Source organism: Cryptotermes secundus, unplaced genomic scaffold, assembly GCF_002891405.2.
Source record: "Cryptotermes secundus unplaced genomic scaffold, Csec_1.0 scaffold33, whole genome shotgun sequence".
NCBI classification, from domain to species: Eukaryota; Metazoa; Arthropoda; class Insecta; order Blattodea; family Kalotermitidae; genus Cryptotermes; species Cryptotermes secundus.
The window spans coordinates 2,116,642-2,130,426 of record NW_019727088.1 but is presented as its reverse complement, the minus strand read 5'-3'; the positions used below and the strand labels follow the sequence as shown (position 1 = coordinate 2,130,426).

Below are 13,785 nucleotides of genomic sequence, written 5' to 3'. Positions count from 1 at the left end.
ACATACGATGGGTTTGATCTGTCCCAGACTCAAACCACCGATATACACGTGTGTGTATGATCGCTATTGTCATGCTTTCTCTTCGAAGAGAATCCCCCTCATTGAGGCACCACCACCCACCACCCGGAGGCTTGCTTTCTAACAGCTTACAGCGCCTTGCAGTGTGCTTAGTGGCATTAGTGTGTGGTCTGCTAGCTTGCCTGCCTGCCGTGCGAGTTGGTGTGAGTGTGCTGTGTGTCATGAGTTCGTCTCCAGACAGTGGTCTCTCTATCGAGGAGCAGCTGGAACAGAAATGGTCCCTGGAGAGTCTTGAGTGTATGGATGTGCAGGCCCTTATCACCATGTGGTGAGTAAACAGCACGGTCTTACCCGGCGCGTGGATTGAATGAACAGTTTACTATCTATGCATTTGAGGTTCTTACAGCTGTGGTTATGAAGAAGACTTACGTATTCTGAAATATGACGCTGTGTAGTCCGTTGAAAGTCAACCGACGTTTTGGAGGAATATGTTCCTTCTATCTACACGGTCGAAAAATACGCCAAGCTATAAACCAGCCTCAAACAGTTAGCAAACATTCACAATCTACGAGTAATGTTTAGCCTGGCTATAGCGTGTTTGTTTCTGAATATCTCGAAAGCACACGCCGTAACGACCTTCATTATTCTGTACTCCCCGGCCATCGCCATAAAACACGAACGCAACAGTATCATGCTTTGCTAACTGCTTCATGCTGGTTTCTTGCTTGGCGTATTCATGGAGGCGACATGTTCATCTGAAACGTCACTTGACTTTATATTCAAGAAGACAAGAACTCTATTATACTTGCTATTCGCAAGACTGGTCCACTTCTTAATTCTCATTATGCAGAATGGTAGCTTACAGGTACAACTGTTACTAGCTTGTGTATAGACGTGGTTATTACACAGTGGGAAAAGTAGCATGATCATCATCCACACTGAACATTCTCAGTTAAACTGTGTGAGAGAATGTGATCATCATACAGCAGTTTCTAACGTAACTGACTCCCCTAGCGATAAAGAAGATAGTGCCGTTTTCATCAGGAGAAACAAGAACGAAAAATGTCGCTTGGCTTAAAACAGTGTTTTTTTCCATCTGTGCTGATTATACACAGGCAAACATACGTGCACATATATATATGATAAGTGTATAACGGTAACTAGAATTTTCGAACGTGCATAAATTACACTGTGCCCTCCCTGTTGTGAAGCACTGCATTATAACTACGATTGTACACGTGGCTTTCGTTAATGTGCACTAACCCCGTTTATAGGTCGCGCCATAGCTCAAGCTGTTAGTCGCTGGCTTCCCACCGCGGCGGCCCGGGTTCGATGCCGGGTCTGGTCAAGTGGGATTTGTGGTGGACAAAGTGGCGCTGGGGCAGGTTTTCCCCGAGTACTTCGGTTCCCCCGGCCAATCTTCATTCCACCAATTGCTCCACAATCACCCTCACCTATCACCTGGGGCTGGTACAACAGGCCAGAAGTGGGTGCAGTACAAGGAACTTAGTCCCACCCCACTAACATTAAAACAACCGTTTATGATACAAACACAAGTTACATATCTTATGAAATAGATATTATGTAATACGTGTATTATATTATTTATATGAACATTTTTTAATTATTAATTTTCTTTCTGAGAAAGAAATGACAGACTTTTGAAGTATGACAATTAATTTTACTTTCGCCCCTCGGGAACAGTTGCATTCATCAGCATTTTATTTACTTTACGCCAAATATAATTAGAATGATCAAGTCAGGTAGGATGAGGTGGACAGGGCGTGTAGCACGCATGTGGGAGAAGACGATTGCATATAGGTATATTGGTGGGGAAGCCAAAAGGATATAGACCAGTAGGAAGACCTAGAAGTAGTCGGAGATAATATTAAAATGGATCTGAGAAAAATAAGATGGGGTGGTGTGGACTGGATTCATCTTGTTGAGGATACGAACCAGTGGAGAGCCCTTGTAAACATCGTAATGAACCTTCGGGTTCATAAAATTTTTTGGAAACTCTTGAGAAGCTGAGCGACTAACAGCTTCCTGAAGAAGGACTCAGATCAGTATAGTTAGATCAGCACTGGAAGGCAAGTCTCCTACAGACAGCAGGCCTAGAGGCATTTCAACATCACAACTTTCACTCTGCCAGCATTATAATAATTAGCTTAGGCTGCATTACTTTTGTATTCAGTGCCTCCCTGAAAATGAATTGTCTGAAATACAGGTTTCCTGTTTTGGCGTATGACATAAATTGATGATATTTGAAAGCAAATTACCCAGGAAAATATTTGGACCATAGAGGGATAAAACGAATAGGAAACTGAGGATATGAGATTGACGTAACGAGGAATTTTGTGACTTATGCCTCTCATTAATGGGATTACTGAGATTCTGGAATTCTTTCGGAAAAGAACACTTCAGAATAGTTCAGACGATGGATAAAGTCCATAAACGCAGTAAACTCAAGTGTAACTTACCATCATTTGAATCCCTTATATACAGGGTGATTCATATAGAACCGGCCCGACGAAATGAGCTGTAATATAAAATATACCATACAGATATTAAAGTAATTTACACATATCTTATCTTGGATTGTGTGCCGTGATCAGAGCAGGTGTTGAAAGTGTCCACCGTTTTCAAGTAGGCACTAGAAACACTCGCTGTTCAACAGTGAACTCCATGACTGTCGCTTGCGCACTGCAGACACGTTTCGGGATTGTCCTTGACCTTGCAACATAAGGGCTGCCACTTGCCGGATAATGAGCACAGCATTCGACTCAGCACGGCCCACGGATTATTATGTCGTAATTGTGAGCGGTTATGTGCATCACCTGCGGAATTATTAGCAAATTCATCGGGCCGGTTCTGTAAGATTCACCTCGTAGTTGACGTGCCTAGTGATATCAGAGCAGTGAAATTAGGAAACAGAGATAGGGTAGACATGCAGTTCGGGTGTGGAAGAAAGAAATAGGCCAGCATTCGTAATCTTAGTACGGAATACTGTTTGAAAACTGCTATTTTGAAGATCTGTGAGATGAAAGGATAACTCGTATCTTGAGCACAATCGGTTTTGAGAATGGGAAAGGGGTGAAATCAGCTCAGGACTGTGTTCAGGAGAAAGATTAGATGTTTGCCATGTTGAGCCATTTGGATATCTCTTTGCCGGAAAGTTGATTAGGGAAGTTAGGTTCTGATTAGAGGGAAAACATGTGATGCTCTTCATTCCTGTCTTCAACCTGAAGTAACACATCTAATGTTTATGTAAAGGTGTGACCGCTGTTTCCTCAGTTTCCTACCGCGGCTCTAGTACGGATCTTCCAAAGATATGAAATTCATTTCTTACTCTTACTAGTACATACGGTAGCCACTGCTGTCATGGCGCTAGTATTGCTGTAGATTTCTTGGAGAGGATTCAAATGGTTATGAGAACATGCAGGCAGCTGATGAATAGTTATGACGTTACTTGTGAAACTTGTGTGGTGGAATGTATACCGTGGCCGTACCGTAGCTCAGGCGGTTATTCTCACTGCGACGGCCCGGGTTCGAGCCCAAGTCACTTCATATGGGATCTTCGGTGGACACAGTAGCATTGGGGTAGGTTTTCGCCGAGTACTTAGGTTTCCCCTGTCAATTCTTATTCCACCGACTGCTCCACAATCATCATCATCTATCATCCGGGGCTGGTGCAATAGTCCAATTAGTGGCCGACGTACCAAGTGGACTGGGTCTCACCGCACCCCAACAAACTAAAAAAGAAACTAAACTAAAAATATACCGTACTGCATACGCCCGAGCCCCCAAAATGCACCACGGTTAATGACAAGACTTTGATACTTGTTACAGGCTGAAATTAATTTTAAATTTTGCTTGCTCTGCGATATCCCTAACGCACTATTATCAGAGTTGAGTCTGCTCGGAGAATTAGTTAGGCTTATTTTAAGGTGAAGTCATACACGTATTTGCGATAAGTAATAAATTCAACTACAAACATTATTGGGTGAGCCGGGATAGCTCAGTCGGTATAGTGACTGCTTACTGGCTTGACGACCGAGGGGTCGGAGTTCGAGTCTCGGTGGGGTCAAGAATTTTCACTTGTTCATGTCGTCCAGACCGGCTCTGGGGTTCACCCAACCACTTATCCAATGTGCACCTGGGGCTTTCTCCTCGGCGGTAAATCGGGCCGGGCGTGAAGCTGACTACTCACCTCCAACTAGTGCCGAGGTCAAGAAAATGAGGATCTATACATCCACTCCCCCATACGCCTACATGGCGTAGTGCTTAATTAGTTAAGCGCAGAGACAACTTTACTTACAAACAATTTATGATTAATCATGAAAGTAATGATTCTATTTATAGTAGTACTTAACCGTTTCAGCACTTGTCGCGATCGCGGCAGACTGCCACATGCGAACGAAACGTCGCACGGTGGCTCAGTGAGTGAAGTTAACTAATTTATATCATGGACCTTCCTAAAAGCAGAGAAGCTCAGGTCGTCTGAACTGTTTTTGCAAAGCAGGTTTTAGTAGCACTAGCCATACAGGTCAGACACGGCGTATGTTATATAACACATCTTGCTCTAGAGACCTGAATATAATTTAGGCCTCAGGTAAGTTCCTTTTGGAACACAGATATGCGCCACTTAACGCCTATACAGAAGACAGTGAAAGTTATCGCTTTCTTGCCCGGAGTTTTCTTAAAGTAAACTGTGTTCAAATTAAAGTGCTAATTTATTACGAAGTTCTTACGAATGTATACTGCCCGTTGGCCAGTTTTCCATTATTTATGACCGCAGTGGCGTTTATGAAGTAAACGGTTACCAAGTAACGAAACGGGTTGTGATGGCTTGCCAACCGGACCTGAAACAGAAGCTGTTATCATTACACGAGATGATTCGATATAGGAGATAATGAAGTATACTTACCTCATGTTACGGGATAGTCACAAAATGTCACTTTTCAGGAGAGGAAGAGAGAACTTCAGGAGAGTTTTACGATGGACTTATCTCTTTGAACCAGTTTTGGCGTAACTCCATTTTCCTTCAAACCACAGATATATGTATTATTATTTTTTTATTTCTAGTGGGGTGGGACTAAGTCCCTTGTCCTGCGGCTCCAGATGACAAGTGAGGGTGATTGTGAAGCAATTGGTGGAATGAAGATTGGCAGGGGAAACTGAAGTACTCGGAGAAAACCTGCCCCAGCGCCAATTTGTCCACCACAAATCCCACTTGGCCAGACCCGGGATCGAACCCGGGCCGCCGCAATGGGAAGCCAGCGACTAACCGCTTGAGCTATGGCTCACAGATATATATGTAACCCAAACACAAGCCAGAACTCCACACGGCACTGAAACGAAGATAATAGGTTTTCTTTCCATAGTGTCCGCCGTGAGATCTGCTCTGCAGTGTTGCTAAGTATTCTGTATGCTTATTGAGACCTTTTTTTTTTTTCATTTCAGTGTACTTTCTTTATTTTATAAGTAAAGGTAGACTTACGGTATCTTGTACGCATCTTTGAAGATCATACGACTAGAGGTTATCACCCTGGTACACTTTATAGCAAACAGCAAGTGTGAGAATTTCTGAGGTGGCAGTGACACTAATATCGGGTCTTCTAATTTGAAAACTTGTTTTTAGAATGTAACTTAAAACATGTCGGTCGCTCAAAATAGATTGTTGTATCATTAGGTGTTTAAGGGCATATATTATAAATGTACATACTTACAAGTTCTATAATGACCACTTTTATGTACTAACAATGTCAAGTGGCGTGTAACATCGGTGCGAAACTTTGAGATTATGTCTTGCATTTCTAACATAGTCTATGTACCAAAATGAATCATCAAGTTCTGTTATTTATTTTGTTTATAGACCCTGGCAACCTTAGCATATGAACTGAAGCACTGGATGGAGAATAGTCGCTATCTTGGCTTCTTGTGCTTCATTCGAGTGTTCTGTTTATCAGCGGGCGGAATTCTTCCAGGTTTTGTTAGGAATGTCGCTTCTCAGATAAATTCCAGGAATCGCAATACGAAACTAAGTTGTGAAAATATAGAACGAATATGCAGACAGACTGTTTTCTGTCAAATAATCGCTTTCCATTTCAATTATCGCGTTAAATTGCTATTTTGCTAGAGATAGTATTACGTTGGTTTTCACGAGTTATGTTCGGAACAATAGAAATTTTCCTATAAAAACATGTTTACAATATAGCTTCAGTTTAATATATGTTTTAATATATTTACACAGTATATTGTCAAAATGAAATGGAGTGGTTTCAGAATCCTTCTGTTCTCAACCCATGTGTCGCGAGGCGTTGAAGATAAGGCAGAAGAATGGTTAAACTAAAAAGTAAACTCCGTAGCTTGAGTCCACAAGCGAACTAACCGACCGAGCGACCGTCACTTGTCGACGAAGTTAGTGCCAACGTTAGCGGATAGAGGGTGTCGCGTGGTCAGCGCAACGAATCACCACGGCCGTTAATCTCGGTTTCCTTGAAATAGCTCCTCAGTTATCCTCACGATGCTGAGTGGACCCCGTTCCAGGCCCACTACTTCTCAGAAAATCTGGTAGCGCCGGTAATCAAACCCGGGACCTCTGGATATGTAGCCAGGAACTCTGACCACTAGACCACGGAGGCGGTCCGGAAGAATGAGTACATAAAGTAAAATGTTCAGTTCGCAGAAATTACGCTGGAACAACTGTAACCGAGGCACTCGGTTTTGCTGGCGTGCCGTGTGACTCTTGGGTGCAATGCCCGACGATAAACGGAATATATCTCGGAAAAGGATAGAGGGTAAGACATCCGACGTAAGCTTCAGTTGTCAGATTTCGCTGTTGCAAGCTGACGAGCCCACTGATGTTGCCAGCAAAGCACAAGTATTAGCACTTGTACCCTTTATCTACGGAAACGAAATATTTAGTCAGTTTGTATGCTGAAGAGAGTTTCAGCGGATGGCAGATGTTAACTCTGTGCAAAACTAGCATACCGATAACCGTATGAGGCTCAATGGCGGTAAAACACGTTAGCTGTTTCTCCGAAAAAAGAAAAAATCCAAAACAAATAATTTGCCGACTTCTAGCTAGTCCTTCATAACTCTGGTATTTTGCTTACAGGTTGTGTTAAAGACCTTGGTGGTTTAATTAATTAATTAATTTTTTTACTGTAACGCATACTTCCATCAACATGCTGATAATTTATTTTCTCATGCTATGAAGTTGTTAGTCCTACTGCGAACTATTACTTTCTCGTTTACGTCATTGCATTTTTTTCCCCCTTTACATCGGCACAATAAGAATGAACTTCATTATGCTTACTTTGTCTGGAATGTTCTTACCAACATCGACTCGAAGAAACTAGGACCAGTCCAGCGAAAATTTTATACCGTATGTTTACAACTGATCCTTTAAAAATCTCNAAAATATGAAGAAAGCAGTCTTCTGGGATTTGGCACCGTGTATAAGTGGTGTTAACCGACGTTCCTCCGAAACGTCGGTTAACACCACTTATACACGGTGCCAAATCCCAGAAGACTGCTTTCTTCATATTTTATACTTGGTTTTAAAGTAATAAATGTCCTCCTGTTGTCCACACCTTAGGCTCGAACTAAATATGTACCAACATCTATCTATTTGACAGTCACTTCTTTAACATTTGTCTTCTAGTTATAGTATTTTCCTACGTCATTGTTATAATAAACATATGCTTGTCTTGCGTCTACTCTGGAGTAGAATCTCTCTGTTTCCTACCCTTTTTATTTGACTATATGTGCCATCTCTGTAAATGGCTCTGTGGATGCTTAGCATACGGAAGTAAAAAAAAATGTTATTTGTGTTGCACTGTTTCTCATTCATGTTTACCTTCTATCTAAATTCTGTCGTTCCCTTTTGGAAACTGTTAGTCTTTTTGTTCCTACTCGGTATATTAGCGACTGGCCAATGTTTAGTGTTCGCTCTTCAGGCAAAATTGTCTTTCCCCTAGATGCGCATCAGCTGCTAATGTTGTTTATATGGACACTGATATAAGTAAAAAGTAAAAGTAAAGCTATCCCTGTACCAGGCCGTGAAGGCCCATAGGGTTGTGAGATGTTGAGGGTCCCACATTATCTAGACAATCGGCTCAATGATGACGGTAAGGTTGTCAGCCTTACGCGCCGACCGCGCTTTACTCCCCAGAAAAATTATTTAATTAATTCCTGGTACGCATTTCTGTTAGATGCTGAGTGAACCCCAGGGCCATAGTGCGGCTGGAAGGATTAGGTCAATTGAAAAAAATCCAATGACCTCATCGGGACTTGAACCCGCGACCTTCCGGCTTGTAGCATAGCCCCTCAACCAACTACGCTACCACGTGCCCCCCCCCAGACATTGATATACGTATTTAAACAAAAAGCTTTTATCCTAATTTTGTTTTATAATGCCACTTTCTTAAAACGATATCTCAGTCGGTATAGCGAAGGGATACGGGCTGGACGGTTGAGGTTCGATTTCCGATAAGGGTAAGATTTTTTCTTCTCCACAGCGTCAAGACCGGCTCTGTGAAACGTTGAAATTATGTCTGTCAGATTTAACCTATATAAAATCTGTATTTAAATAATAAGTTCCTCCTAAAAATAATAGTAATATTAAGTAATAATAATAATACCGTATTTACGCATGTATAGGCCGCACATTTTTTGCCAAAAATTCAAGAGGAAAACTGGGGTGCGGCTTATATTCGAAATATTCGAAATCACACTTCATTTAAAAAAAATTATATTCATAATTAGTAATACAGTAATTAGTAATACAGTAATTAGTAATACTCCTGAAATAATATTCCAAGAAAATTATTTTTTCTATAATTTCTGTCTGAAAATTGTGCTGCGGCCTATACACGCACGCGGCCTATACATGCGTAAATACGGTAATAATAATTCAATTCTTTATTTATTTATGTGCTGAGGTCAACAGCCGTTGGCCAGTTACAGAGTCGTCACGAATACAAACAACAACAAACAAAACAAAAATAAAGCTCCGTGGCTTGAGTCCGCAAGCGAACTATACCGACCGAGAGACCGCCGCTTGTCGACGAAGTTAATCCCAACTCCAGAGGTCCCGGATTCAATCCCCGGCGCTACCAGATTTTCTGAGAAGTGGTGGGTCTGGAACCGAGTCCACTCAGCCTCGTGAGGATAATTGAGGAGCTGCTTGAATGAAAAGTAGCGACCCCGGTCTAGAAAACCAAAATTATCGGCCCTGCGGATTCGTTGCTATGACCACGCGACACCCTCTATCCGCTAAATTTTGCAGTAAAACAGAATCGAAGAGAAAGCGATCAGTTAATGTTGTATATACGTATTTATACACGAGTTTCTAATGGTGTCTGTATATTTACAGACTGCATTTGCAGCATGAACTCATCGAGCTGAAGGGCAGTGGCTTGACGAGCAACAGAGCATGGTAAAGTTATGTATGTTCCGACTGTTTCGAGGAAAGAGGGGCAACATTTAGCGCCTCTAGAGACATTTATTAAAAAAAAAAAGAAAAACTTCAAAGTGACGACGTTTGATACGCAGTGTCACCTTATTTAATTTATCAATACGTATATTCTTGTAGTGCCCGCACTAAGGCCCTGGGGTCGACTCAGCCTCTAACAGAAATGAGTACCAGGAATCTTCCTGGGGGGTAAAGGGCGACCGGCGCGTAAGGCTGACAACCTTACGGCCATCTGTAAGCCGACTGTCTAGAAAATGTGGGAACGTCAACCTCTCACAACCCCATGGGCCTTCACGGCTTCTTACACCGATAACTTTACTTTTTTTTACCTTTTTCTTATTCTCGTAGTGATATTCTACATTTTGGGGAAAAAAAATCTGCCGTGATAAAGGGCTGCAGATTGTCTTTGTATGCGCTCAAGTTTATGGAGTCAGTTATCATAACAGAGTTTCAATCAATAGAAGCATACTTGAGTTTAGATCTGACAAAAGCAAAATGTTCCTGCAGTAGAGCATCATACGCCGGTCACGGTAGCCGAGCGGTCTAAGGCATGCACTGTCTTCGCTCGCTCGGAAGCCGGGATCGTGGGTTCGAATTCCACTCAGGGCATGGATGTTTGTGTGCGTTATTCTGTGTTTGTGTACAGGTAGAGGCCTTGCGACGAGCTGATCACCCGCCCAAGGAGTCCTACCGTATGTCTAAGATCAGGAAAAACCGAAGTGAACGGAGAAGTTCATGGAGGTAGGCCCAGGCCCACTGGGGCTGTAGTGCCAAGGAAAAAAAAAAGCATAATACAATTTGCCGAACATCACGCGTGGACACAGTAAATGACTGCAGAAGTAGACAATCACTGGCTGAATTAATTACTCGATAGGCTTTAAGATCGTCAGCAAAAATAAGGCAGTTGAAGTTATTAATTACGTCACATAACTCGTCAGTAAAATATTAAACTGCAAAATCTCTAACACTGTCCTTGAGTTGTGCCTCACAGCACGACAAAAGGCGACGAAAATACACCAGAAAAACGGGCACAGGCTGTCTGTTAATTATATGGGAGGGTTGGAACTTTAATAGTGGCAACTATTTATTTACAACTGATACAAAATAGATGCATGTTTCAAACTTTTTTACTGTCCTTCAGTGTAGTCACCAGCATTGTGTACAACCCGTTGCCAGCGATGTGGAAGTCGTAGCAGCGCCTGTTGTGTTGATAGTTCGAATTGAGCGGTCTGCTGCCTGAAGAATCTCTGGAACAGTTCTGAAGCGAATGCCACGAAGTGGCTCCTTCATCTTAGGAATCAAGTCGAAGTCACAAGGGCTTAAGTCCGGGGAGTATGGTGGATGGTACAGCACTTCCCAGCCCCATCGATCGAACAAATCAGTCACAGCTTGCGCTGCATGCGGCCGAGCATTGTCCTGCAAAATGATGGGTGGGTTCTGCAGAAAGTGTTGCCGCTTCTTTCTCAAAGCTGGTCGCAGGTTGTGTTCCAAAAATGAACAGTAATACTGTGCAGTGACGGTCTGCTGTTGGGGAACGGTATGCGTTAGGATAACACCATCACAGTCGTACACGAGAATCACCATAACTTTCACATTGCTGGGGATCTGACGAACTTTTGATTTTCGTGGTGACCCGTAATGACCCCATTCCTTCGATTGGCGTTTCATTTGTGGCTCGTACGATTTGGCCCATGTCTCATCCAGCGTAATGATACGGCGTAAGAAAGCCTCTCCTTCGCGCTCATAGCGCTCCAAGTGGTTACGAGCAGCGTCGTATCGTAGCCATTTCTGCATTTCCGTCAAATGATGCGGAACCCATCGTGTTGCAATTTTTCTCATGCCCAGGCGTTCCTTCAGAATGTGAAGCACAGTCGTATGCGCTAATCCTGTCTCTCGGGCCAGCTCACGAATCGTATGGCGTCGATCACTCTCCAGTAACGCGGAAAGAGCATACACTTCTTCTTCACTGACACTAGGACGACCTGGCCGACGCATGTCTGCCACATTTTGGCGTCCCTTGTTGAAGTCTTTTACCCACCTTGCCACTGTTCTGTAAGGCAATGCAGATTCCCTGCAAGCCTCTTGAAGACCTTGATGGCACTGTCGTGCTGTACAGCCTCTGGCACATTCAATCTTTATCCAACTCCGTTGTTCCTATTTTGAAAACATCGTGACAACACTACATTAGACCACCAGCTAACATGAGGGTCTGTTCTTCTCGTCACTGCGCATGCGCGTGATGTGGTAAGGTAGGTAGGTATGTAACTAACGTGTGATATAAGCGACATTATTTGTTTCCGTTGCATGGCGTCTCTACAGCAGTGTTGCCACTATTAAAGTTCCAACGCTGGTAACTGAGAAACCAGTTCAAATAACCTGAATCCACAATTCGTGTGGTTGTGATGAAGCAGGGTATGTGGAGGAGTGTCGAAAGCATTGGTAAAATAAAAAAAAGATGAAGTCAGTTTGACCTTTTGAACAGACTAAAGGGGTAACAAAGTCAAGGAAAGTGATTAAATTGGTAACGGCCCTCGGAGTGCCTAATTGCTCCTTTATGGTGACCTCAGTGCTGGTCAGGTTAAATCTTCAAGTACACCTGTCGCTTGAGAGACGATTCTCCCACCTGGTCCAACAATGTGAATAAGCTTGCGATGAAGGGGCGGATGAGGCAGCTCCTGGTGTAGAATGTGATGGCAGCGCCTTCATTTGTTGTTGATAGAAATGGATCAAATGTGGACAGTGGCAAATATTTCGGCATTTCTTGTCAAAATGTTCGTGGTCATAGGACCATATCCGATTAAATTTTTAACAACATATATTCTTTCGATTTTAAAATTATATGGTCAACGGAAACGTGGCTAAATGAATCCCTTTCAAGTAAAAAAAAATTGTTTCCCTGAGTGTGTACTGTATATCGTTCTGATGGAGACTGTCACACTAAATTACATGGCACAGGAGCTTTAATTGCTGTTTCTGAAACAGTTTTTGGCATTCAGCGTAGATCTGACCTTGAATATTTTCAAGAATATGTATGGTTAGAAACTACTACTACTAATGCTGCTTAATAATAATAATAATAAAATAATAATAATAATAATAATAATAATACTGTGACATGTCCTCTGAAAGCGGGAATAATTTAATTAAAGAAGTAGCATCCATTGCTAGGTTACGGCACAGTAAATATGCGACGGCACTATTAAGAATGCAGGCCATTGCTAGGCAGTGGCTCAGTGGCGATCACGTGGTTACCCCAACAGACACGAACGCAACAATATGCGTTTTCTGCGCATTTCATGCCGGGGCTACAAAATGAGGACTAGCTCGAAAGTCTGGAGACAGTCGAAAGTTGCAGTAGCTGAGGCCGGGAACAATTCGGGAACCCAGCGGAAGAGAACCTCCGTCATTGAAGCCGCTACAAAGCAGCGCAATGAAGACCTTGACTAATACCACTAGTCCTGGGCCGCGCCATAGCTCAAGCGGTTAGTCGCTGGCTTCCCACCGCGGCGGCCCGCGTTCGATCCCTGGTCTGGTCAAGTGGGATTTGTGGTGGACAAAGTGGCGCTGGGGCAGGTTTTCTCCGAGTACTTCGGTTTCCCCTGCCAATCTTCATTCCACCAATTGCTCCACAATCACCCTCACCTATCATCTGGGGCCGGTACAAAAGGCCAGAAGTGGCCGCAGTACAAGGGACTTAGTCTCACCCCACTAGCAATAAAAAAATGACCACTAGTCTTTGTGATAGTGATGTGTAAAGTGTAGTCACTAGTTACGAATCCAAACCCCGTCTATAGTCACTCCATCACGTGACAACAATAATAATAATATCAATATGAATAAAATCAATGTCATATGTACCTTTTTGCAAGAAATTTAGTTGAATCGACTAGGACTCAATTGTATGACCATTTGCACACACATCCAGCACACTAGCCCGTGAGCTAAATTGAATTACACATTTACGTTATCTACATAACATTAACAAGGAGCCGGGATAGTGCAGTCGATATAGCGACTAGCTACGAGCTGGACGACCAAGGGGTCGGAGTTCGAGTCCCGGTAGAGCCAAGAATTTTCTTTTCTCCACGTCGTTGAGACTTGTTCAGGGGCCCACGCAGCCTCTTACCTAGTGGGTACCGGGAGATCTTTCCCCGGGTGTAAAGTGGTAGGGGCGTAAAGCTGACCGCTCACCTCCAACTAGTGCCAAGGTCAAGAAAATGTGGATCTGTACGTACATCCGCTCCTCCATACGCCTTCATGACGCAGTGCTTACTTTGTTAAGCACG

General features: G+C 43.1%; 1 protein-coding gene across 7 annotated transcripts in view; it reads left to right on the top strand.

Annotated features, from left to right (window-relative positions):
• Positions 1-13,785, top strand: part of LOC111864255 (NAD kinase) — a 135,197-nt gene that overhangs the window by 50,135 nt on the left and 71,277 nt on the right. Inside the window, exon 1 of one of the 7 annotated variants that reach the window (XM_023851350.2) lies at positions 182-346. The exons of the other annotated variants lie outside the window; for them this stretch is intronic. Coding sequence (XP_023707118.1) covers positions 240-346 — 107 coding nt within the window. The 5' untranslated portion in view covers positions 182-239. Of the gene's footprint in view, positions 1-181; positions 347-13,785 lie in introns of those variants that run through there. 7 annotated transcript variants of the gene reach the window in all.